This window comes from Martes martes (genome assembly GCF_963455335.1).
Source record: "Martes martes genome assembly, chromosome: 9".
In the NCBI taxonomy this organism is placed as follows: domain Eukaryota; kingdom Metazoa; phylum Chordata; class Mammalia; order Carnivora; family Mustelidae; genus Martes; species Martes martes.
In genome coordinates this window covers 99,492,593-99,519,589 of record NC_137896.1, presented here as the reverse complement: position 1 = coordinate 99,519,589, position 26,997 = coordinate 99,492,593, and the positions used below count along the sequence as shown (strand labels likewise).

The 26,997-nt window shown below is 52.1% G+C and overlaps 1 protein-coding gene across 1 annotated transcript in view; it reads right to left on the bottom strand.

Moving 5' to 3' along the window:
- Positions 1-14,926: 14,926 nt before the first annotated feature.
- ATOH8 (atonal bHLH transcription factor 8) overlaps positions 14,927-26,997 on the bottom strand; it is a 31,090-nt gene continuing 19,019 nt past the window's right edge. The window contains exon 3 of the mRNA XM_080814232.1: positions 14,927-15,978. Within this exon, the coding sequence (XP_080670358.1) occupies positions 15,973-15,978 (6 nt within the window). The 3' untranslated portion in view covers positions 14,927-15,972. The remainder of the gene's footprint in view (positions 15,979-26,997) is intronic.

The window sequence follows — 26,997 nt, the reverse complement described above, 5'->3', positions numbered from 1 at the left end:
TCCTCTCTTTCTCTCTTTCTGCTGGCCTCTCTGCCTACTTGTGATCTCTGTCTGTCAAATAAATAAATAAAATCTTTTTAAAAAAATGATTGACATAGTAAATTTTTCTGTGATGTGTATTTTACCACACACACACACACACACACACACACACATAATCTCCCGAAAAAAGAAGGGGGAAAAAAAAGTTATTGACCAAAGCCAACTTTTACGCAATCACTTTGGCAGATCCTGAAACTAATTGGAAAATAAGGACCCTGAAACAACAAAAAGACCCTGTCCCAAGAGCAGCAGCAGAGAGAGAGTGTGTAAATGGCTTATTGGAGCAGCAGGGCTTGGCCAGAGAGGAGCTCACTGGGGCCAAGCCAGCACCCTTTCCTGGTCACACTTTTCAGAATTCCCACCATGAGTGAGGACCTGCTGAGCAGTGACCCCCAAATGCTACTGGAGAATATTCATAGTCATGGAGATTTGAGTTTATGTTTGCAGAAGCAATGCCATAACATGGATATGGTTTTCACGTCACAATGTGAGGTTATTCACGCTAAAACAAATCCTTTTCCTGACTTCCTATAGTCCTTAGCTTAAACAGGGGAAAGACCCTTTAGCTGGTTATCTTGGTCAGGTGAACCTTACCTAGCGACTAAAATTGAGATTCTGCTGTTCTGAGTAGGAAAAATCAGGAAAATCAGGCCCCTTCCTCTTAACAGAATTCTGTCCGAATTGGGATGCCTGGGTGGCTCAGTTGGTTAGTGTCTCACTCTTGATTACGGCTCAGGTCATGATCTCAGGGTCCTGGGATACAGCCCAGAGTCAGGCTCCATGCTCAGAACAGAGTCTGCTTGGGATTCTCTCTTCCTCTCTTCCTCTGCCCCTCCCCCCACTTGCATACTCTCTCTCTAAAATAAACAAAATCTTTTTTTGGTAAAGATTTTATTTATTTATTTGACAGAGAGAGAGAGAGAGAGATCACAAGTAGGCAGAGAGGCAGGCAGAGAGAGAGGGGGGAAGCAGGCTCCTCGCTGAGCAGAGAGCCCAATGCAGGGCTCCATCCCAGGACCCTGAGATCATGACCTGAGCCAAAGGCAGAGGCTTAACCCACTGAGCCACCCGGGTGCCCCTAAATAAACAAAATCTTAAAAAAAAAAAAAAAAGGGATTCTGCCCAAATGAGACTGATTCTGTGTGGATGTGTGACCCATGGCCATCATCAAGGAGCAATGACATGGAACCACACATGAGAAGAAGGAATGTGTCCACCTCAGACCTGCCACCATCCCTTTTCCTGAGGTGGGCAGAGCCCAAGAAGGAAAGGGATCTTGGGGAATGGATGCAGTCGGGGGGAAGAGAGCCAGAATCAAAGGCAGCTGGAAAGCGATTCTCTGAGGCTGGTGAAGAGAGGTCGTTCCTGTTGTTTGCAGAGTTGGCCCTCTGCCCAGACAGGGGAAGCGACCGCCAACACGGTGTGCCTCTTGGATCCAGGGAAAGCCTGACCAGCTGCAACACCCACCAACCTCACCTGCCAAGGTGTGACAGACCCCTTCAGGGGATGACAACCCAGGGGCCTTATTACAGAGACTGCATGTTAAACATACCAAGTGACATCTCACTTTGCAAAATGTCTTTGTTAGGATAAAATTTGGCTGTTGTGACAGAGATCCAAAGTGTCCCAAATTTTATTTCCACTGTGGCAGATGGAGAAAATGATAACAATTATATAGCTCAGTGATGCGAAAGAACAAGGTTGCTTGTGTGCAGAGGTCGCTGGCCCAGGGATGGAGGCCTCAGTAGCTTCACACACCTGGAACCCATTTACACACATCAGGAGGCCCAACAGTGGGAAGCTCTGGCTTTATTACTACAGCTATTGATTTCCCTTCCGGAGAAACAAGTGAGTTATTATGCTGACTCTGCTTATGAAGCCATGGAGGACCCAGACCCCATCCGTGTTGTTGCTCCTCCAACGCCAGCTTGTTGTTCTCATTTGCAAGATCCAAGATGGCACTCCACACATCCACCTTCCATCCAGAGAGAGGCTAAAGAGGAAGGGAAGACCCCACTCATCCTCTTAAGAGTATATATTGGGTGTCTACTGCTGCATAACATATTCTCCCAAAACTTAGTTGCTTCAAACAATAAACATTTATCATCTCAGTTTCCATGAGTCAATAATTCAAAGGTTGCTGTCAAGATGTCAAGGAGGACAGCCAGTCATCTGAGGGCTAGATTGAAGCTTCAAGATGGTCTTCTAAAATGGCTCACCTATGTGGCTGTCAGCAGGAAGCCTCAGTTCCTTGCCATGTGGGCCTCTCCATAGGGCTTCCTGATTATCCTCCTGACCTGTCAGTTGGCCTCCCCAAAGTGGTTATTACAAGATAGAGCAAGGAGGAAGCCAACTGCTTCTTCTGTCCTAATCTTACAGGTCACACACAATGACTTCTGCCACATGCTGTTCCATCGAATCCAGTCACAAAATACAGCATACACTTCAAGGGAGGGGAGTTAGGCTTTCCCTTAATGGAAGAAGGAGCACCAAAGAATTTGTGGACACATATAAAACTCCGCCACAGGACACATCTGGAAAGCTGTCTGTATACTTCTGCTGCTCGTACCCCATTGGCTAGAATTCAGTCACATGACCACACATAGTCCAGAGGGAGCTGGGATGTGTTGTCTCTATTGTAGCGGTGGTACACACAACTAAAAATTGGTGGTGTTACTATGGGAAAGAAAAGGGACACAAATTATGTTTCTGACTCAAAAGAAGCAAAAATGCAGATGTGCCAGGTGAAAGAAAGAATCCAGTGGCATATAATTTACACGTTTTTCATCAATGGTGTCCTTTATGATGTTCATGACATATGGATGAGTGAAAATCACAGGTTGAATAACAGCATGATCCCATTTAAGACGATTTATACACACATATCTCAACGGGTGTGGAGGCAGAGAGGTGGCTGGGAAAGGTGTTTGCCTAGTTGATAAGCATGGTTATCTCCAGGTGGTTAAATTATTGTCACCTTTTTTCATACATTTCTATGTAGTTTTTCTATATCATTTACTGTTTTTCCCGAAACAGAAAAAGCTGTAAAAAATATTTCCTCCAGTCCTTTCTAATCAACCTACCTGGTCTGGAGGAGGAGGGTCAGTGAGGAATTCTGGGTGTCCTGCCGTGAGTCTGTGAGCTGTGAATCTGCCGTGAATCTGGCAGCTCCCAGGAAGGTCAAATGCAGAACAGGAGGGAGAGGCAGGCAGGGCTGAGAATCTGGTTAGATAGTCAGGCTGTGCCAGGAGACACAGGGCATGAAATCACAGCGGAGACCACGGGGTGGGGCCGGGCGCAGGCCAGGAATCGTGAGAACAGAAGTCAGAGGCTGGAGAGCCAGGCCAATAGTGGGAGCAACCAAGGTGTGGTACCTGAGGGGATGTTTCTGGGGCTGGATGAAGTGATAGTCCTAGCATCCAGGCTGAGGACAGTGTTCCCAGTTCCAACAAGCCCCGGGTCCAGAGGAAAAGGGGTTCCAGAAAGCAATGCTAGGAATCAGTGAAGAGAGCCCATGCAGGTTGAAAAATCCTAGGGGCCCCTTCTCGGCAGGAGCAGCCAACTGGACTGTAGTCCCAGGGCAACTGTGAGGCCCCTGGGGAGTGTGCCGCTGCCCCAGCAAGAGAGGCCTCTGTGGGGCTGGTGTTGACTGTCCTGCCTCCTGCCTGGGCAAGAGTGGATGAATGGGTTAATCTTGCCTGCCAGCTCTGATCTGTGGCTGGAAGCTCCCTGGCTTGCCCGGCTGAGAAAGATTCTAAGACAGAGTCTGGACCTCAGTGAAACCACTGACGGGACTGATTAGTGATGTCTACCAAAGCACAGCAGAGCGTGTTGTGGGCTGAGTGCCATCATTCCGACCTATCCTTTTCCACTGAGGATTCCCCATTCATCTCTTCCCTGCCTCACTCTCCTGCCTCCGATGTAGGGAAAAATTACCCACAATCCCCCTCCTTTTCTTTTGGGCTAATTCACTGCTAGAGTTCCTACATAGAGAGAGCCTTTTTATTGAACTGTCATCAAAAAGTACATCCTAGGGGCACCGAGGTGGTTTAGCCGGTTAAGCATCTACCTTCAGCTCAGGTCATGATCTCGGGGTCCCAGGATGGAGCCCCCCCTGTCAGGGTCCCTGCTCAGCGGGGACGCTGATTCTCCCTCTCCCTCTGCTGTTACCCCTGCTTGTGCTCATGCTCTCGCGCTCTCTCTCTCTCTCTCTCTCAAATAAATAAATAAAATCTTTTTTAAAAAAAGTACATCCCAATTGTAAATGCTTTTTTACTTGGCATGACAGCACAAGGACTTTCCTATGATTGTTTTTAGTCTTTTTTGACGTAACAACAGTACATTGTAGAAAATACAGAGAACAAACCAAAAAAAAACCCCAAAAAACTGTAAAACATCTTTAATTCTAAAACCCCCAGGGCACCCCTGTGGCAAACCAGGGGGATACTCACTCTAGCATAACAGCTCTAGAACCTTCGTAAGTATCAGAATTATCTGGGATTTGTTGTTGTTGTTCTTAAGAAATGAAGATCCCCTCTAAAAACTCATTAGAAAAGGTAAGCCGTTCTCCCACCCCACCCCCAACCAACACCAAAAAGTGAATAATGGCTATATGCAAGACAGCAGAAATAAGAATTATTCAAGTAGTCAATAAATAAGAAACACAGCCTTCTCTATTAGTCAGGAAAATGAAAATTAAAACAATAAGATGCCTTCCCCCTCATTAACACATTGGCAAGAATTCAAGTGTCATATGACATCCAGCGCAGGCAGGGAAATGGGCATGACTTGCTACAACCCCTTGGGAAAATAATCTAAAGTTGTTTATTAAAATTAAAAATACTCTACACTGTGTGCATTTGACACAACAACCTCACTTCCAGGATTTATTCTGCAGAAGTAAAAAGTTCAGAATGTGAAGCTATATGTGCAAGGATATTGGCTAAAGCTCCCAAGTCATTTGTTCAACAAATATTTCTTGTTCTACTACTAGGTGCCTGGCACTGTTCTAGATGCTAGGGATACATTGAATGAAAATACATTGAATGAAACAAACAAAAATCCCTTATCCCATGGAGCTAACCTTTCAGAGGGAGGGAAAAAAAAATCAATAAACAAACAGATACATTTATAAGACATAGCATGTCAGTCAGTGAAGAGTCTGGGGAGAAAAATAAAACAGGGAAGAAGACAGAGAATGCTGGGGGCAGTGCAGTGAGGGAGCATTGCAGTTTAAAACAGAGTAATCAGGGAAGGCCTCACGGAGTAGGTGGCATCTGATCAAAGAACTGAAGAAGGTGAGCATACAAGTCATGGGAATATCCTGGAGTAGAGCATTCCAGGTTGGGGAATAGCTGGTGCAAAGGCCCGAAGGCGGGCTGGGCTAGTTTGTCAAAGAACCACAGAGAGGAGAGGAGCAGGCGGTGAGGTCAGGTTGGTAACCGGGGCAGGTGGCGTAGGCTGTAAGAACCTGGTTTTACTTCCAGGTGGGATGTAGCCATCTCTGGGAGGCACATATGAATTTGGAAGTCAATGAGTGGCCTGCAAAGGGTATGCTCCCTGGAGTGAGGGAGGGGAGAGAATGACAAGCCTGAGCACTGAACCTCAGGGCAGCCAACAAGCAAAAGAGGCTGAGAAGAAGCAGCCAGAGAGGTAGGGGGCAGCCCCAAGGGACCTCACCGACTGTGTGGACCAGTCAGCTCTGGTGCATACTGACTATCGACTCTGGACTTAGCATCATGAACATCCTGAGGGAGAATGATGGGACGATGTGGCTTTAGGGGAGGACTTCAGTCACTGAGGATGGGCGCTTCCTTGTAGGAGCCCATCAGGGAGGGAAACAGAAAGAACCCAGGAGAGCAAGAAGGAGCAAGAGGACAGCAGCTGACAGACCCTGCCAGCAGCCAGGGGCAGTTGGGCTTCTGCAGACAACAGTGGGCCACTCCGCTGTGTCCCTGAGCAACTGCGTGGTGGCTGCCTCTCACCCAGCAGATCTCTGTGTTAACGGAGTCTCATCTAGAGCAGGCCTGTGTCTGCCAAGCTGGTCCACACCCTGCCTCTGAGAAAGTGTCCAGGCAGCAGGGGCAGGCACTGGCTCCTCAAGAAAGTGCTCAGGCCCAGGGGAGGAAATGAGCCCCTGACTGAGGACTGAGGACCGGGCCAGAGGAAGGCCGCAGCCCTGGGAGGGGCGCAGAGGGCTAGGGGACAGGCCAGGCCAGCCGAGGCCAGGCCTGAATGAGAAAAGCAGATGGAACGAAATGCTTCTTCCTTCCTACAGTGGGTGATGCCTGGTGGGGCAGGCAGGCTTAAAATGCTGAATTTGGAATAGAACTTAAGTAGATTCTTTTTTTAAAATGTAAGTAGATTTTTAACTCAGCCTGGTGTTGACTATGATCTTCTAGGGCGATAGAATTATGTAGCTGGAAGGAGCTTTAGTCATCATGTTGTCCAACCACATATTTTGTGGATGGAAACTGAGGCTCAGAGAGGGGAGTGATTTGCCCCAGGTCACACAGGAGTGAGCAGCAGGGCCGAGCACCAGAGTCAGGGCCCCTGCACCTGGGACAACCTGCATGCCAGGAGGTCCCTGGAGTGGGTACACAAGGGACCTTGGAGACCACAGAGCCACTGGCTACTTGTACTCAAGAGAGGTGACGCATGGCGTTAAAGCTGCCTTGGAACCCATACCTAGAGGAAACCAGGCTGGGGAGGGGCAAACAGGAGCCAGGAGAGGCAAAAGGGTCTCCTCCAGAGGACAGAGAAGAACTGAGAGATGCAGGCCTCTCCTGGCAGGGCTGGGCTCTGGGAGCAGGGGAGAAGACATCCTGAGAACAGACTGGCCCAGGTGGGAGAGGGAGATGGCAAGTCTGTGATGAGGCAGGGCCCCAGGTGGGCTCAGGACCTGGGAGGCAGGTGCACACATGCCCTGGTAAGGATGAACACATACCCCTGGCTCGTCCTGCGGCTGAGGGAAGTTCCCTCCAATCCTCTGAATGGCTTTGGGCTGGAGAAGCTCAGTAGTCACCAATTCCCCTCACTGCATGGTCCCTGTGGCTCGTGCTTCTTACTCATTTCACACCGGGGAACACTCATTTACCTGATACTCTTCTCCCTCACCTAAATCTCTGCTGGGCCCTGCGCATCCGGCAGGCTGGAGTGGAACGGGCAGAACACTCTGGGCTCCCCCTGCAGCCCCTCACCAGGGCAGAGAACCCCAAGGAGCCCTCCCATCCCAGAGCAGCAGTGCTTTCCAGCAAGGCCTCTGGTCCTGAGGGCCCTTCTGCCCTGGGGAGACAGCTGGACCCGCCTCCCTGACCTCCCAGAGCCCATGAGCCCACGAGCAATCCAGGAAGATAGAGGGAGAGACAATCAACAGTGTCAAGAGGGGAAAGGAGGTGTCCTGGGAAGCCCGAGCCATATGGAGTTTGGACCAAGGGTGAAGGACCTTCAGTTGAGGGGGCAGGGCTGGGGGCTGAGGAGGTGAGTACCCAGATTAGAAAGACGGCCGCTCATTCACTTGTGATTTCTCTAAAGATGCTGTCGTCCTTTGTGATCTGTTTCACAGCTCTGGCAGGCCTTTGTTCCTTCAAATAATTTTTCTGGTTTAACAGATCATCTTTCAGGAGGAGAAATACAGCTGAACAAGGCTGGGTTTCCAGCTCCTCGTGGAGGCTGAGCCTGTGTGGGGAGTTGTCATCTGAATCCTGACCTCCAGCATGCAGGCAAAACCCATCAGTTTGGGACTCAGGTTGGACATCGCTATGGGGAACCTTGGAGAGAGCCACCGGCTACTTGTATTCAAGAGAGGGGACTCATGGAGTCGAAGCTCAGGCCAAGACGGACTCCAGGCCTCCAGGTTCCTGAAGGGGCCCACGTTCTCCCTGCAGTCCCAGGAGGCTCTACTCTGGGTGCCGCCTCCCTTGCCTTTCCCAGACCCATTTCCGTGGGAGGAGAGAGCTGCCGTGGAGACCCTCTGAAAGGGGGAGTGAGCCCAGCATGTCTGCCTGCTAGAGAGAGGTCTCTGTGGAAAGTGCTGACAGGGAAGGGCAGGGAGGGGCCGTGGTTCAGGACTGTTCGTCCAGCTCCCTGAAGGAACAGGACAAGGCGCACCTGTGAGGCTGCCAAGAGGGGGCCGGGGCCTCTCAGGCAACAGCACCCCTCCAGGTTGGCTCCTGTCCAGTCCTATCATCAAAGCCAGGGAAGGCAGCCCTGACAGATGTCACCGACACTGAACTGTCAGTCATCCCAGTGGGTCCCCAAGGCACAGCAGGGCCACGTGTCTGATGAGGGGTGGAGGGCAAGGCTCTCCCTCATTTCCCCAAGCACTAGCCGAGGACCACCTGGCCAAGGTACTTCCCGGACAGTTTCACCTCTCGGGCCTCAGCCCCACCTTGAGTTTGGAGACTGAGCTGACCAGAGCCCCTCTGGCAGTGCCTGGGGCAACCATGTGTGTAAGAAAGTCCTCGCCCATCCCAAATCCAAACATTCTAGTGACTCCATACACCTGCAGTCTCCAAACTGTATTCCAGGGAACCCCCTCAGTGTTCCGTAAGACATAGGGGTATGAAATAAAGATTAAATGCACTCCGTCAATAGAAGAATGAATAAACAAAATGTAGTATATACAAACAATAGAATATCATTTGGGCATAAAAGGGAATAAAGCCCTGATACATGCTGCAACACGGACCGATCTTGAAAACAGTATACTTAGTGAAATAAGCCCAAGAGGGAAGGACAAATAGTGTATACTTCACTTACATGAGGTACCTAGAATAGGCACATTCACAGAGACAGAAAGTAGAATAGAGGCTATCAGGAGCTGGGGGACATGGAAAGGGTTTTCGTTGGGGATGATGACAAAGGTTAGGATATAGATAGCGGTGATGCTTACATGGCATTGTGCGTGTATTTATTTAATGCCACAGAATTGGGAATTTAAAAATGGTCAAAACGACAAATATTATGTTACATATATTTTACAACAGTAAAAAAAAAAAAAAATCTTTTTAAAATGATAAGTGCTGGGTGCCTGGGTGACTCAGTGGGTTAAAGCCTCTGCCTTCAGCTCAGGTAATGATCCCAGGGTCCTGGGATCAAGCCCCGAATCTGGCTCTCTGCTCAGCAGGGAGCCTGCTTCCCTCTCTCTCTGTCTCTGCCTGCCTCTCTGCCCACTTGTGATCTCCGTCTACCAAATAAATAAATAAAATCTTAAAAGAAAAAAAAAAAGAATAAGTGTTGAAATAAGTTGGAGAAGCACTTGTTTTCAGAGTTAAATTGTTTTCCTACACAGGACTTTTCTTTAGAGCCTTTATTACGCTGTGGCCCCCAATGGAGAGGATCATCGAACCCTTTGTTATTAGAAGGCTCAGTCCTATTCATCATAGAGTTGTTCCCCAAATTACAATTTTGGCTTCTAAGGCTGCCCCTTATACCTGGAAGAGGCACTAAAATCTTTGTCAAACCTGGATATTTATTTAGAAAACCAAGGTCAACAGAACTAGCCCAAAGTGTGCCCAAAAAACTTGCTTTTTTGTTTTATTTTCTTCTCCAAAAATGGAGATTTCTTTCTTGGGACTTGGAAGCATTTTGAGTTCTTCATTAAAAAAAAAAAAGAAGAAGAAGAAGAAGTGTGTGTTGCACGCATGTATGTGTGTGCAAGAGGGAAATTCTCTAGAAACTTCTGGTATGGAGCTGGAAATGAAACCCCAGAGGATGAACGCATGTTGTCTGTGGGCCAGATGGCTTTGAAGGTGGTTTGGGGTGTGAGCTTGGCACGGGGCTAAGTTCAGGGCTCTGTCTGCCTCTTGGGGGAGGGGGCAGGCTTTGTCCTCTTCCCTGCTCCTGATGGTGTTGTCAGTCAGCTGTCTTTAGACATGCCTCAGTTACAGGAAGCCCTGAAGGGAGGAATGTGTCTTCTCCAGGCCATGCATCTCTCCTCCTGGAAGCAAGACCTCTGATACCTGCTCAGCTAAGGGTGGGTGAGAGCCCCAGGCTGCTGCCTTGTTTGCCTGTGACCTTTCCATTGGATACCGTATTTTATAGTCTCACGTTTTCTGGTCTGGTTTTGGTGGGGACCTAGAGCTGGCGAGGGGGATATTCAATTGAAGAAAAAAGGCTGGATTCAAGCCCCAGCTGTGGGACAACTTAGGGTGAGTCATGGCCCAGAAATGTAGTGTCAGGGAGTGAAGCCAGAGGGGAAAATATTTATAACTGCCGGAAACATGAAGAACCTGTCAAAAATACATGAAATCAGCTAAATAAATTGGGAAGAAAAAAGCAAGGTCTTGTTTGGTTTTGTGAGTATAAACATTTTTTTTTTAATCACCAAGAAAGAGAAAAATAATTCCTCTACATACAGCTCCCTTATGTAAATGATGTTTGGGGGAATCAAGGAAAAGTGTCTGTGTTCTCTTGAGTTGAAGCAGATTAGAGAGATGGGATCAGCCATCGGAGGCAATTGGGAGAGAGAATATGAATTCAGTGGACCCAAGAGATCAAAGCCAACATAACCATGGGGCTACAACCCTCCCCCCAAGAATCCTGGGAGACCTGGGGTCATGCTGGGCTTCTGTGAATTTGGGGTGGGGGTTGAGATGTTTTTATATCTGAGCGAGAGAGAGGAGCTCTTAGGATGGGAGGACAAACACCTAGGCCATGGTGTTGGGTAAAGCAGGGTCCCTCTGGCTGCCCAAGTTCTGAGACTGAAGGAACTCATGCTCTGGGAGGAACTGGGGTGGCAGGGAGCAGGGGGGCAGCTGGGTGGATCCTAGCAGAGCAAAGTTAGATTGAAAAGGAACTGTTTCCACTGCAGCAAACACTAAGGTTCAGAAAGAATGTGGTTTCATGGGCAGCCAGAGAAAAGGAACCTGGGATTCAGCCAGCACCCTGGGGTCGCCAAGATGCGGGTCACAAAGACTGGGGAGACGTTGGAGACTCTGGAGGAGAGGAGGGTCCGACGGGCAGCGAGGGAGCCTGGATTTTGACCTGGCTGAGGTGGGTCCAGGGAAGGGGCTTCAGAAAGCGACCTGTATGGGCCACCGCAGGGGAAAGGTCAGCGGTAGCCGATCAGGGACAGAGAGGCCCGCCAGGGGGCGCCACACAGCTCAGTGGGCAACAAGGAAGCCTGTCTCCCAACCTAGCCTCAGTCACTTCTTCCTTGGGTTGCACCAGGAGGCTGGCCTAAGGGTGTTCCCACTGAAACTTGCTCCTGGAGGCCAAAAGGAGCGCATCTCTTTGAATGATTAATAGTGACTGCCCGGAGCGCTGTCAGGAACTCCGTCAGGTGGCCTCCAGCCCCGCGAGAAGAGCCACTGCTGTTGATACCGATTGGCGATGTCTGCGGTGGGGGCAGCCCGGGGGTGTGGCAGCGTCCATTCATTCATCTTCGCACAGGCCATAGCTGTCCACCTGCTCCTCGCGGGCCCCTGTGCTCTGCAGTGGTCCTCTGCGGGCGCTCCGTTCTCAAAGGCTCACCTGCAGAGGGAGCAAAAAGCCCCAAGCCAGGCTCCACTCCGCTCTAGACCTTCTCCCTCGGAGCCTCTTTAAGGTTTTGGAAAAGGCCTGTGTCCCATTCTCTCGGGGTCTTGAACAAATTAGCTGCTCAGTAGTTATTTGTGAAAGGACGAAAATAAATGCGTGAATCACCGTATTTCCCACTTTTTATTCATTTAATACCAATATACACATTTTGCAAGGCCTTTTCGAGGATTTGGAAATGGATTAGACCCAATCTTTGCCCTCTAGGAATTCATAGCACCATCTGGAGGTTAGATATGTGCCCAAATATCTGTAAAACCAGGTCATTATGTACAAATCCAAGTTCCTTGAAGGTACCTGGCTTCAGGAAGGCAGAGAGAGCTTGTCCAGGGTCTGGGGTCTCAGAGGGGAGACGGGCGCCAAGGTGAGAACCAGGATGGGAGTGGATAGCGGAGGATGAAGCCAGCCGCTCTTCTCCTTGCCCCCTCTCCGTGCCCTCTAAGGAGAGGCCCCCCATGCCTCCCTGTCCTACTGGAGCCTGGAAACAGACCACAGCTGAACAAGTGGGGCGGCAGCAAGAGGTCCGAGTGAGAAGGGCTGTACAAAACCCTTTCGAGGAAACACTTAAAGATGTCCAAGTCTTGCTCTGCCCCTGGACACTGGCGATGACTTTGTCGCTCAGGAAACAGCATGGGAAGAGGGAGGCAAGTGCAGTACCCGCTCCAGCCCCCAGGGGGCCTCCTCCCATGGCTGACCCCAACACAGCGCCGGCCTCCGCCCCCGGGGGATTGTGGGCAGGAAGGGGCTCTGTCTGTCCCTCCAGCTCCCAGCACAGTACCCCCACACAGCCACCCAGTTCCCCACCCCTGGGACGTATCTCTCCTCTTCACTGGACGAGGAGAAAAGGGAAAGGGAAAGGGGCGAAGGTGGGGTAAAGGGAAAAGCACAGTCCAGGACCTTGGAGGACTTGGAGGGTAGGAGGAGGTCTCAGGCCAGAGTGGGGGAGCATAAGGACCCAAGGGAGTACGGAGTGGTGAGACAGAGTCCACTTGGGGCCCTGGCCAAGCTGTGAGCCCAGAGAGGGGCCCAGGGACTTGTGGACTGCCCTCCCCAGAACTTAAGCCTCTCTTCTGGGGTAGTATGAGGCTGGAACCAGGAAGCAGTGCAGCCTCTGTGCATGGAGTTTTTGAAGCGTCATGTGAAGCTTGGTGGAGCCAGAAGCCCCAAATCCTGGAGCGGCTGTCTGGGTTTTTGTCCTGTGGAGAGCAGGAAGCATGCGTACTGCAGGAACCGGGGACACACACAGAGGTACACGTGCAGACGTGTGCGTGCACTCTCATGCAGGTGCCCTGGGTCCCCCGTGGCTGGTGACTGATGAGCCATCACAGGGCTGTGGGGCCGGGACCCAGAGTAAACAACAAAGCAGGAGGGTGCGTCACAAACAAGCTGGCAGGGGCTCCGGGACCAAAACCCTCAGCTGGACCCGGACACATGAAGAGGGTGGCTCTTCATTGTTTTTACGTGGGTGAGGGTCTTTTTGCATGGTTGCTTACGTAAAACCGTCTAAAAGACTGTCAAGGAGATCTGAACCTATCTTAAACAGATTTCCCTTCCCAGGGAATATATGCAAATGCGTACACAGGTGTGCATGGGAACACGAGGAGGAGTGTATGTTTGTGTGGGCGCGTGCAAAAACACACAAGCTCCTGTGCTGGTGGGGAAGCTGGGAGAAGAAAGAAAAGCATGGACTTTTAATCATTCCCCACACACGTGTGTGTGCGTGTGCACACAAAGCTATACACACACGCACATCCATCCATCTGCATTTTTGGCCCAGCCTGCATCCCCATAAACTGCTTTTAGGTCGGAGACCCAAGCCCACTTTAAACCAGTAGTTCTTCACCTTACTGGCACATTGGAATCATGTAGGGAATTTAAAAAAATCCCAGTGCCCCGGGAACACTCCAGACCAACACATTATAATTTCTGGAGATGGGACTTTGGCATAAATACTTCATATCAATATTTAATCATCTCCTGAGGTGATTCCAATGTCCTGCCAGGGCTAAGTATTCCTATGTGTAGAAAGCCCTTCTCCCATTCCTCTGCACAGAAAACTTCTGTTCATCCTTCAAGACCCAACTCCCAAGGCCCCTTTGGAGGAAAGCTCTTCCTGACAACTGCCCGGGGAGACCTGGTTTTTCCTTTCCTGAAGTTCCCAACACCATCTTAGATATCTGACTGCGTCATAATTATTTGCTTGTCTATACAGAACCATGACCTCTGTGAAGAAAAGTGCTATGTGAGAGCCATTTGTCTATTGCGAACACCTAGCTCCATGTCTGATACGCAGCAGGTGACCCATAGAAGCTTCAGAATGAAATAGAAGTATGTAATGAAGGCCAGGAACAAGAGGGGGTGGGGAGTGGAGGCCATGGGTTTCTCTCGGTGGGAAGGCAATGGCTCTGGTCCCCTGGTAGCAGGATGGGGGTACCTCCCTACGTTTTAATAACAGAAAGGGTCCTCTTATGTCAATAAGTTTGATGCTGATTGGTCCACACTTTCTGTTTCCTTAGGAAGTGCCACAAGCATTACTCAGAAGTTCAGAGAGACAAGAGAGTGGGTTTGTGACCTGTGCCTGGAGTCCTAGGTGACCAACCTCTTTCTCTCTCTCTCTATTTAGAGATGTATTTAAATTTATTTAGAGAGAGAGTTATGAGCAGGGGGAAGGGCAGGGGGAGAAAGAGAGAGAGAGAGATGCCTCAAACAGACTCCCAGCTCGGGACTCAATGCCAGGGTCCTGGGATCATGACCTGAGCCAAAACCAAGAGCCGGCTGTTTCACCGACTGAGCCATCCAGGTGCCCCTTTTCTGAACCATCCCCTTGTCACCCCCATCCCAAGCCCACTCTGTCTATCTGGCTTCCAGGGCACCTTCGCTTTGAGGAGCACTATGAACATCTGGGTCCCTTGCTTCTGTCCCAGATCCAGAACAGCTCAACAACCTGGTTCTTGCCCAAGGGCTGTGCCTGGGAAACACTTGTGCAAGGGAGGGAGGCTCCGGTCAGCCCACTGGGCCTGCAGACACTCCGGCCCCGGCCCAGGAGCCTAAGGAACAGATAAGAGAAGGTGTCCCGGGGCTGAACGAAGTGAGCGAGGTCTGAGGTGGAAAGAGCTCCTCATGTTTCTGACGAGGCATCCTGGTCACTAGTCCAGGCTGAGGTCATGGTGCGGGCCCCCTACCTCCTGACACACACAGACATACACATTCACACACTGCCCACTTCCTGAAGGGTTCTCAATCTCTAGGCCGAGAACAGGCTCTCCCCTCCCCCACAACTTCCCCTCAACTGACCAGCCAAAGTCCTGGTCGCCCAGAGAGTCCATTCAACACGAGCAAGTGTTTTCTTTACATGTTGGGGCTTTTACTTCAATTTGAAGCAGACGGTTGAGCACAGATGTGAACAGCTTTGGCCTTTTGAGCACAAGGAAGAACAGGCCTTGGCTTTGAACACGCCTCCCCCCTCCCCAACTTACTGGCCCATTCCCCTGGTCCCTTCTTCCCCTCTGCCCCCCCTCCCCGCTGCATAACCGGGAACAGACTACTGGCCTTCGTGCAAGGCACCATCTTGTTTCCCCAGCCAGGAGTGAGGGCTACAGGCAAGGCGTGGCTGACTGGGCTGGCTGGGCAACAAAGACCCTGTAGGTGACCTTGGTGGGGCAAGTCCCTGGGGTGGAATACAGGGTGGTCAATATTGCTTCTTTCCTTCCTTCTTCCTTTGCCTTGATGCTCAGGGCCCAAGGAGCCTGGACCCAGGGAACACTGAGAATCAGGGTCAGAGGCCTGGGCAGCCAGTGCGAGGGCGAGAAGAGGGCCAGGATCTCATATCCCACTCCATGCAAGTGCCCCCAGCCCTCTCTCACCACCCCCAGAAAGTTTATCTTGTACCCAGCCGGCTAGGGCCCAGTGTAGAAAGAGAGTTCCAGGTCAGAGGGTCGAGCCCTTCCAATGGTCACCAAACGTCCATCCCTTCCATGAGTTTCCAGTGGGTTCGCTGACTCGTCTTTGGCTTGGGATGGCTTTGGCAATAGGAGGAGCAAAAGTCATAGAGCAATGGTGCAGCTTCTCACTGAGGGGTGTTCTCACAATTTGTTCAGTGTCTCTGTGGAATCTTTGGCAATGAATTTCTGCAGCCCTGGGCAAGGGGGAGGCTTTGCTCTCCCCTCCCCACCAGGCAGAGGGCAAAGTGCGGAGTCACCAGAGTGGCCGAGGGGGGACAGGAGGGTGAGAGGGAGGCAGGTGTGCCCCTGCCCCACCCTGAGAGGCAGTGGTCTGAGCATCTGGTGGTATCTTGGAGAAGAAGACAAGGCTGGATTTGGAGAGCTCACCTTCTCCTCAGGCTTGACCAGAAAGAAGGCGCACAGCAGCATCCTTGGTCTAGCCTGGGGCCAGTCACTCCTGAAAGAAACAACCAACGGTCAGAAGAAACCCTACTCTGCTGACTCCTGTTTCTTAAAGGCCAGCTGGTCGCAGAGTCTGGCACCGTCAGCCCCTCCTCTTTTACTCCTTGCTGCTGCCCCCGGAGGGACTCCTGTGGCCCCGGCAGGTGACTGCATCTTGAAGGGCTCCGTAAGGGACGCACCCAGCATCTGAACCCAGGACCCGCTGCCCTTAGAGCCCACACTGCATTTTAAAGCCATTGCTGATTTTGTCGGTTTGGAGAAATGGGCAAAGGCTGCGGGGCTCGAGAGAGCTCGGAGATACCTGTGTTGATCGCACAACCCTCCAGCTCACACCCCATGGGGATGGTCGTCCACAGCTCCTCTTCCCTCCACTGTTGAGACAAGAGCACTGTTCCCTGAGTCACTGGGCCAGCTAGAGACAAGCCCATCGAACCGCCCGCTGGGGGAACCTGAGACAAGTCACTTAACTTCTCTGGGCCTCAGTGTCCTCATCTAGAAAATGACACCACTGGACCAGCTCAGTAATTGCCAAACTTGCTTTTAAGCCATAGAAATGTGGTCTGAACTGTGGAGGCCTAACCCAGAACACAGAGAGACCTAGTCTGGTGTATCTGCAGCAGCGGGGTAGGGGGGGACACAGGGAGAGAGGTTTGCAGGGTGCATTCCCTCCAGTGTAAGGCCTGGGACAGCTCTGAGAACCCAGGATGCTAAGGAGCACAGTTTGGAAACCACTAGGTTAGACCATCTGTAAGGGCGACACCGTGCAGACTGCTGGAACCTTCCCTCTGGCCGCTGACCTTGCTCTTGCTCCTGAGAATGGGGACCACAGGGTGTGACTTGCTATCAGGAAGGGGCAGGAGATGGAGAAAGGTCACAGGGACCACTGGGACTTAAGGTTTTGGGGGAGGTCAGAGCGGTAGGGGTGGGTCCGTCAGGACACGTCCTCCCAGAACAGGTCAGGGGAACAGGGGTGCCTTAACCTGGCACGGCCTGCTCCTACGATAGCAGGGCTCCTGCAACCACCCCAGACAACACAGCTAAGATGCTTGTTCTTGAAGTAAAACATCTGTGGGGCCCCTCCACCCCACCAGGTGCCTTGCTCGTGTCCCCCTCTCAGAGGTGGTGCAGGAAACTGGCCACAACAGGATCTGAATTCAGACCCGTGGTGTTTATTCGGGCGCAGAGAAGCCGCTCCGGCTGAACTGCAGGCCTGGGGAGCCAGGTTGCAGCCAAACCACGGGGCTGGGGGGCTGCCAACCGCAGGCTCTGGGGAGCCTCGGGGAGCCTTGCAGGCCTCGGGCGCTGGGCTTGGCCCATGGCCCAGGGGTGAGGCAGGGGCAGGGTTGGAGGCAGGGGGTCCAAGGGGAGGGGTCGCCCAGCTAGCAGAGGCCAAGCAGAAGAAAGGCAGGGGGAGAAGGGAGGAGGGAGCACTGCTGCGTGCGCCCATGTCCAGGCTCACCTCCTCTGCGCGCTGTGCCGCTGGCCCCGGCGGGAATCTGCTTTCTGTTACCCCGTCTGAAGAGGAGGATTAAGAGGCGGGAAGGAAACCCATGGGGATGGCACGGGGTCTGTGGTCCAGGGGTGATTTACAGCCCGAGTCAGCCGGGCGCTGGCTGCCTGGGCGGGCCCTTTCGGGCCGGGCCGCCTGTGGTCTGGGGAAAGGCTCAGAAAGCTGGCCCGGCCAGCCGTCCAAGCTGTCTTACTGGCCACTCCATCAAGGCGCCGGGACCCTGTCCCAGGCCCTCTGTTGGCTCTCAGACCCTGCGGAAGCTATCCACGGCCCAAAGGCAACCAAGAGCAATGGAGCAGTTTCCTCTCGCCAAAGCCTGACCTTCAGGACTCCATTCTACCCTTTTCCTGGTGTCTACGCTGGACCTGGGTTCCCACCGCCCACCTCCGCACAGGAATCCCAGCACATGCACCAACCATCCAAGGAAGTCTTATGTCAAATGGGGCACGGTGGGAAGAATACAAGGAGGTCTTCGGTGCCAGTACCTCCTCTGAGATTAAACAGCTTTGTGACCTTGGGGAACTTACCATCCCTCTCTGTGCTTTAATTCCTTCACCTATACAGCAAGTACAAGTACATAGACATAGACATATGCTTTCCCCCAAAGGGTCCTTTGTAGAATACTAGACAGGTGAGGTATATCCCATGAGTCTGGGAAACACCACAAACCTAAGCCTCATCTTGGAAAGTCACTACATATATTAGCATATTAAAGGCTCTGAAAAGTCCTGCAGTAAAGAAATTTGCCTGGCTTTATTTATCTACTATCTGTTGAATTCATTTGATCCTGTGATAACAACTGCACTTTGAGGCGATCTGTGGCCCTTCCCTGGACTTCAAGTATCTGCTTCTTTCCTGCCTCAGCATCCCAACCCCAATGTCCAGTGGGGGCTGCAGGTTGGTCCAGCCTCAGAGTTCTTCCAGAGACCAGCTATGCTTGAGGGATAGGAGACAAACCCATGGATGCCCCTTCAGAAGGGGCAGGGTGTGTGTGTGTGTGTGTGTGTGTGTGTGTGTGTGTGTGTGTGTGTGTTAATTACAGGCAGGTAATTGTAAATACAGAGGAGAGGGCTGGCAAATATTCCCCATTGTGACAACCATACCACAGACCCCTTCTCATGGAACCAGGGGAAACATCCTGTGTCACCCCATGTGAGAAACACAGCTTGAGAGGGCCTCTCGACTCCCATCCAGCTCTGGCTTTTTGTGGGGGGTGTTTTCTCTGGGCCAAGGCTCTGGGTACAGCTAGGAAATGCTCTTGGCTCACTGCCCTAAGGACCCCCCTAAACCCTAGCCCCTTACCATAAAAGATGTCCTTTAAACAGGGTCTGATGTGAAAACAAACTTTGAACATGACTAGACAAGATGGCCTCTCAGGTCTCTTTCTGTGTCTGCCATGATGAGTGTGAAGGAGGGGATTTGGTCAGTGTGGTAAAGTGGTTGAGTTCATCAAATTTGAAATCATCTTTTGATCCGTCCATTCATTTGTGGCCAGAACATCAGCTCCACGAGGACAGGGACATGGTCTGTTTTGTTTGCTGATGTAGCCCCAGAGCCTAGAACAGTCTAGACACACAGGAGCACCTCAATAAATATTTGTTGAACCAGGAAATAAATATTTCCAGTCACGGGCATTTTATTTACTATAGCTTTTATATACCATGGAATATGTTTCCTGTTTCAAATGTAACTTAGCATTTTTGTAAATATGTCTGTGATTCAGGGAAACTTCGGGTAATTGTTGTGAATCCTGGAGCAACGCTGCACCTTTTCCACTTTTGTTCAATTTCCATTTTTTTTTTTTTATTTCTAATGATACCTCCTCCGCTTACCAAGTTTATCTCTGGCTTTACAAGGACTGGCTTCCTCTCTCAATCACTTCTGTGTACAAAAGCACAATTTTACCATTTTAGGGGCCTTTTTAAAAAATGACTCTAACTACCTTTTTTTTTATTTTATTTTATTTATTTATTTGACAGAGAGAGCGAGACAGCACAAACAGGGGGAGCAGCAGAGGGAGAGGGAAAAGCAGGCTCCCCGCTGAGCAGAGAGCCCAATGTGGGGCTTGATCCCAGGACCCTAAATCATGATGTGAGCCGAAGTCAGACGCTTAACCAACTGAGCCACCTAGGCATCCCTCTATCTGCCTTCTAAGGTGTTTTGCCTTTTAAATTCATTTCCAGTTTATGATCTGCATATTCATTTTCAGTCCACTCTACCTCCTTAACCATTTTTTGCTATTTTAGAATTATCCTTTTTTAATATTTTAGCAGTTTGGAGATAACCTTCCAGATGCAGAAAAAGATCCAATGGAATGGAAATCCTGACAGCTTTGTTTGCTTGTTTGTTTCTCCTAAAAACAATAGTCAGATTTCAAATGTTGTTTTAAAACAAAACTATGGAAGATGAGCAGGGAGTACACGAGAGATGCATTTTCAACCCCCACACTATTAGGTATTATTTTAGCTTTCCCTTCTCAATACACTAACATGTGGGCTGGGAAGGGGTTTTGTGTTTGGTTCTAAACGCAGAACACTGGGGTCCACTGTGGCCCCAGAGTCAGCAGACCGCGGGGCCCTGGGCAGGTCGGTTTAATCTCTCGATGCCTCAGTTTCCCCATCTTTAAAGTGAACACAGTAATAGTACCCGCCTCCCAGGCCAGTTGTGGAGAATCAATGAGACAATGGAGCTGTGCTCCCTCCCAGCAGGGCCTCGCACACTGCGCAGGCACAGGAAAGTGCTGGCTCACCTACCTGCAAAAAGCTGGGTCCTTCCTTTGATGAACTGGTGTCTGAAAACTTAAAAAAGGCGGGACGCCTGGGTGGCTCAGTTGGTTAAGCGGCTGCCTTCCGCTCAGGTCATGATCCCGGCGTCCTGGGATCGAGTCCCATATCAGGCTCCTTTCTCAGCGGGGAGCCTGCTTCTCCCTCTGCCTCTGCCTACCACTCTGTCTGCCTGTGCTCGCTCGCTCGCTCTCTCTCTCTCTAACAAATAAATAAATTAAAAAAAAAAAAACTTAAAAAAGGTATCACTTGGGGGCGCCTGGGTGGCTCAGTGGGTTAAAGCCTCTGCCTTCGGCTCAGGTCATGAGCTCAGGGTCCTGGGATCGAGCCCTACATCGGGCTCTCTGCTCAGCAGGGAGCCTGCTTCCTCCTCTCTCTGCCTGCCTCTCTGCCTACTTGTGATCTGTCAAATAAATAAATGAAATCTTAAAAAATAAAATAAAATAAAAAAGGCATCACAGTCTGAAAAGTCTCAGGTAATCAGAAATAGTCACATTGAACCAACTGTCATCTTGACCTTGCTTTTGATGGATTTTTAAAAAAATAGACACAATTTCTAAAATTATGCAAGGCATGTCCATCACCTCCTGAAGGGGTAACCAAAATGTGGTGTATCCACACAAGGGAATATTATTCAGCCAGAACAAGGGTGGAGGTTACTAACACATGCCAGAACATGGATGGACCTGGAAAGCTGTGTGCTAAGTGAAAGAAGCCAGTCACTAAAGGTCACGTGTTCTAGGATTCCATTCACATGAAGTGTCCAGAGCAGGGAAACCCAGACTAGCAGCCCCTGGGGGCAGGGAGGACAGTGGGGTAGGAAGGGAGAACTAAAGGATAGGGGTTGTCTTCCTCCCCTGAGAAGAAAGTTCTAAACGCACTGCGGTGATGGCTGCACATAGCAGTGAAAATACTAGAAACCACTCAGCTGTACACTTCGAGTGGGTGAACTGACGTCATCTCAGTCAAGCAGTTAAATTTTTAAAAATTACGTAGGTAGTTATATAATGTTAATTATAGAAAGGTTCGAAAATACAGAAGAGTGAACCGAAGGAAAAATTTCAGTCACCTTAATCTCCCCACTGGGAACATGGGGTGACTACTGTTCCTTTACTTTTCTCAGGCTTAGACACAGCTATAGAGTATTTTGGGGGTATTTGTTTGGGTATTTATTTATTCACTGGCTTTTTTTTTAAAATGTTTATTATTTACATGTCCTCTGACACCGACATAGAATTTTATGGAAGTGGAAGTGGGCTGTGCCAACCGCACGGGAAGCTGGGGTTTGTGTTCTAACGCTCCGGCCTGTCCGCCTCTGCCTCTGGCGCGTGAGTTTTCCCATCTTCTCCGTGGGCCAGGCGCTGCGGAGGTTATTCTGGGCACAAGCACAGGCCCGGGCTTCTGGCCTCCCAACTTCCCAGGGAACTGGAAGCAGGTACGGACCAGCCCACCCCAGCGCCTCCCGCCCCGCCTGGCCTGGGCGCCAGGGGTGACAGGCAGGAAATTTATGAGCAGTTGGAGTTGGCTGCTATTTTCCGAGGGCGGGAACATGGTGTGAATCAAGGATCCCACTGTGTCCGGGCTGGGAGGGCCCTCTGAGGTCCCAGCCATCTAAGAGTTGCAAAGTTAGGGCCAGAGGCCCTGGTGAGCCAGGAGAATCCTCCTGGGGACTGTGGATTGGGAGAATTCATTTACTCAGCAAAGATACACTGGGTCCCTACTGGGTGCCAGCCGTGTGACAGGCATGGGGTCAGAGTCCCAGCTGGGGGGGGGGGGGCAGCTGATATCGTGACTCCAGAGTGAGGCTGAAAGTCACTGGGGCTGGTCTGTGCTGCTGGGTGCCTGGTTGCTGTCGTGTTGGCTGCTCGCCAGAGGAGCGGCTGAGATTGCCAGGGGCCCCAGGCTGCAGTGTGCAGACAGCTGTCCACGCAGCTAAGGGGCTGCCCTGTCTGGCACGCCTCAGCCCCCCAGGCTGGGAGACTGGGTGGGTCTGGCAATCTAAGCCCCTCATTTCCTGAGGCCAGTGAATCCATTCAAACCTGAGTCAGCCCATGACATACAGAAGCACTTTCCTACCAGTAACCAAGAACGACCAACCGCATCAGACAATGCCGAGATGAGAGCCGGCAGCCCTGGGGCCTGTCCTGGGCTAAGCTGTGAGAGGCGGAGCCGGGTCCCAGGTGTGCAGGCAAGCTCTGAGAGGGCGCTGTCCACATACCCCACACCGTCCTAATGGCTTACCGCCTGGACCATAAGCTCCAGTGAGGGCGGGGTTTCCTGGCCGGGTCCCTGCTGTCACCCCAATCCGGGATAATCGGAGCTAACTGGAGTCCAGTCTCTTAACCCGCCACATCCCACCTCCACTGCAGGCTGAGAAAGCTGTGTTTCTCCTCTGTGTTCCCGACGCACCTCATATGGACCCCTACATCCCTCTGTGCCACGAATTATTGGTGGTATGATGGCCATCATCCCCTCACTCACCCCAAGCACCCCCAGCACGAGCTCCTGAGGGAAGGAAGAGGTCATGTTGTCCTCAGCACCCCTGTGCTGCTAGGCTGCTATCTGTTTACCGAGGGTGGCCTCTTGCCAGGCGCCACACTCCACTCCTTTGCGTGTGCTGTTTTACACCCTCCCAGGGAGGTGGCCGTCGCTGCTCCCATTTTGCAGATGAGGAAATCGAGGCTGGCACAATTTTCTGGCTTCCCCAGGGCAGCAAGGCAGACAGACCCCTTGACCACTGGAGAGCTCAGCTTCTTTGCTGGCAAGCGGGACTGGCAAATCCCCAAGCCATCCCCCCAGCTGCCACCTTCCTGGGTTCTAAGAAAATTTCAGTCTTTGTCCCTTGAGCCTAAAGGTGGCTGGCACTGGGAGGCCTGGCACTCCCAGAGCCAGGGCCAGAGCCCATGAAGAGCCCACTAAGCCTGCAAAGGACAGCCAGAGAGACCCACAGCCCCCGCCGTGCTGACGCCTTCTTGGGCTCCAGGCCACTCTCTCTGGCTGCCAATCTCTCGGTTTCTCTCTCCACGCTTCGCCTGTGTGTCTCTGTGCCAACTCTCTCTTGGCCTCTCCTTTGTTTATCTCTCCCCGTCTGTCAGCCTATCTGTCTTTCTTGGCCCCCACCCCACCCGGCCCAGAGCACAGGGCACTGTGAGGGTCGAGCTGGCCCGAGAGACGGCCTGAGGCCCAGCTGCCGCAGCTTCCCATCTGCTTCCCATTCTGCGACGCTGTCCAGCCAATTCTACTTGGCTGCACACTGCTCGTCCAGACCCCAGGAGCCCAAGGAGCCCATGACCTTGCCCCCATAACCAGAGGAGGCACTCAGACTAGAGGGGAGCAGACAGCTGGGTAGACAGGTGGCCCAGCCAGGTGAGAATGGCCCTGCTCCCTGGCAACTTCCCGGTGGGCCCTGACCCATGACCCTCACCCCCCACTCCCACACACACTGCACACATACACTCACACCTAACCACCGTGTCGACAGATCCCTGTCAGGCCTGCTTCTTCCCCAGCTGGGGATCTCCCCACCGCCACGCCTCTGCATTCTCAGTACCCTCCGCGGCAGTCCTTACCGCAGCTGGCAGACGGCTGGGGTGACTGGGCACCGAGCAGACAAGCCAAGTCTCGCCCAAGTGCTGGCCAGCAAGCCTTTGCAAAGACTGCAGTACGTCTCCAGGAGACCCCCAGGACCAGTGTGGGAAATAATGGGTGGTCATAAGGTCCCTGGACAGCACCCCGAAATCAAATGACTTCCACAAACACTATGCAAATGCAGTTTTAAGGTGGGAAAAACACCTCCCCTACCCTTTCTCACCGTCCCTGGGCCCCTCACAGATAGATCCTGGAGGCACCGTGGGATCCAGGCCAAGGCAGGGTGGTATCGCTGATCAGGGCTCTTTACCCACTGCCCCCCCCCCTCCATCAGCGATGACCCAAAAGTAACTTCCAGCTGCGCCAGGGACAGGCCAAGACTGGAAGAGAATCGAGTGTTTTGCGCACACGCATGTGCACACGCACACCTACTCACAAGCAACACAGCCCTGCAGCAGGAGTGTCTCCCACAGCCTCTGTTTGAATCCTGACTTCCCCATTCTACCAGCTGTGTAACTTTGAGCAAGTTACTTCACCTCTCTGTGCCTCCATTTCTTCACCTATAAAATGGTAGTAACAGTGATCTACTGCCTGAGGTTGTAGGGAAAATTCAGGAACACAATGGTGGCAAGGCAAAGCGCTGGGCACTGGGCAGCCCCACGTCAGGACACACGGGTGTGTGTCTGTGGCTCCCTGTCATTGGCCCGCTAGCTTCCCGAGGCAGGACCGTTTCTCCACCTCAGACTGCCAGGGTCCCACTCAGTACTGGGCACAGAGGAGCCGCCTGTCCGATACTGTGGGCGACAACTGGAAACCTTTCCTTTCTCTCTGCTTCCTTTCCCTCTGCTTCATTTCCCCCACTCATTCAGCAACTCTCTCCTGCATGTTCAGACCATGCCTGCTCCCTCTGAGGCACTGGGGATCCAGCAGTGAGCATAGGAGACCAGGAGCCCTGCCCTCCCCAAGCTGACATCCTAGAACTGGCCCTTCCCCAGGAGCAGATTTCCTTAGGGAAAGGAAGCCTCGCATTTTCTGTGCCAAACAGCTTGGACAGGTCCCTTCCCAATAACTGATGCATTTCCCTGCATTCTCAGTCAGACATTACTGGATGTACTTTAGCTTCCTCTTGACAACCCAAGGTCAAGCCCAGAAACATCAGGCTACAGGAGCCTCCCCAGGTCCTTGAGGCTTCTGGGCCCCCTCCCCCAGAGGCGCAACATGGCACAAGCCTCTTGCCTCTCCAGAGTGTCTGGCATTGTTCTTTCTGCTTTTCTGTTTCTTCCCACACCATCAGGCCACCGGCTGTGACTCCAGGCGCCGTCCCTGCACCTGCTCCAGGAGCTGGCCTCCCACTTGAATTGGTTATTTCTGTTCAGCTGCTCCCATCTGAGACTCCAGGGAATCAAGCTTGTAAGAAGTGGGCACAGATGAAGGGCAGTGGGCTCTGGAGAAGGCCCCCCTGGGGCTCTCCTATGAGCTTTTATGCATGGCCTTTGTGTCCCCAGCTCTGCACTCCAAGGGGTGGGGCCTTTGTTTTGTTCTCCAAAGTGACCAGGCACCCAGAACAACGCCTGGTACATAGTAAACACCCTGAAGTATGTGTTCTTTAGTAAACGTGCGGGGCCCTCATGCTTCCTTCATCGTCTTCTCCTTATGGAATTAAAGACACAGAACAAGTAAGAACCACTGTGTCTCTGCAGAGGGTGTGGGTGGGCCAAAGTGGATCAACCTTTTGTGAATAACCTCACTGGCCGCTCAGCCACATGCTGTGCGTGCCGTGGGGGGGATGTGGGGGCAGGGGAGCGTGGTGGTCACGCAGCAAGCGGGTGGTTCTCAGCCTCACCTGCTATCCCCCTTGCCGTGGGGGGGATGTGGGGGCAGGGGAGCGTGGTGGTCACGCAGCAAGCGGGTGGTTCTCAGCCTCACCTGCTATCCCCCTGAAAGGAACACAACCCACCATGTGGGAGGCCCCCATGTGACCTGGAGAGACGGTGCCTACAGAAGCACCAGGACACCTGTGCGCATGTGTGCATGTCCGTGCACGTGCGCGTGCGTGCACATGCATGTACGCACACTTGCACATGTGCGCGTGCACACACACACACCAGAAGAGGGACAAACAGGGTGTCCCCTGTCTGTGCAACGGAACCAAGTCCTCAGTGGGCAGCCCAGCCCGGTATCCGTTCTCTAAATCACTGTGTGGGGAGACGTGACTGGGCTGACCCTCAGACCCACGTATCCCCGCCTCTGGGGTGGACTCCCTGTGCAGTTCACACTCCCACCCTGGGGGCAGCAGAGGACAGAGATGGTCTAGATTCAGAAGCACTTGTGTCCCAGAGCTGAGGAGCCGGCCTCACCCTGCCCGGCCTGCCCAGCTGTGTGAGCTGGGGGACTTCACCGCAGGGTCCCAGCCTCTCCATCTACCTGCCATGGTTAGAAACATGCATCCTGGGTGGCTGCTGTAGGAGTCAAGTGAAAAAGGGGCACGAGACGGCTCTGCAAACTGTAAAGCACCGTGCAGAGAGGTTCAAGATCGCTAGTGGCCTGGCCTGGTCCTCCAGCTTCTTTGAACCTCAGTGCAGGCAGCCGAAAATGGAGGTACCGGCACTGATTTCGTGGAGCCATGGTAAAGAGTCTGTGGTTAATGTGGTGACGCTGGTCAGCCCCACCAAGAAGAAAACCACCCCGTCACAAAACGGTCAATTCTCCAGGGAGGAGCCATGCTGCTGTTTAAGCCTGCTGCACTCCCAGCATAGAGATCCCGTTGTTTTTCTGTTTCAGGGGGAGTGCCCCTTCTTCCAGGGCAGGTAGGGGATGTCTGGGCAGGGCAACTGAACTGAGGAGGAGAAATGCTCTTTCCAGCAAGGTCCCTGTCCTGCCTTTGGATGCAGCATAAGGATGAAGTGCTCGGTGCAGTGGCAGCCACTATGCAGCCAGGAGGCAAACACCAAAAGAAGCCTTGGAGCCCAGGAAACATTTGCCTCCCTTCAGCTTTCCTGGGAAACGGGAGCCATTTAGTTTAAGCTGCTGCTTGGGGGGGGGGTTCCATGATCTGCATTGCAAAGCTTTGTTCAATGATTCAAGGGAACAAGGACATAAGGGAACATGGGGGCATTTCCCTGTTGTGTCCTGA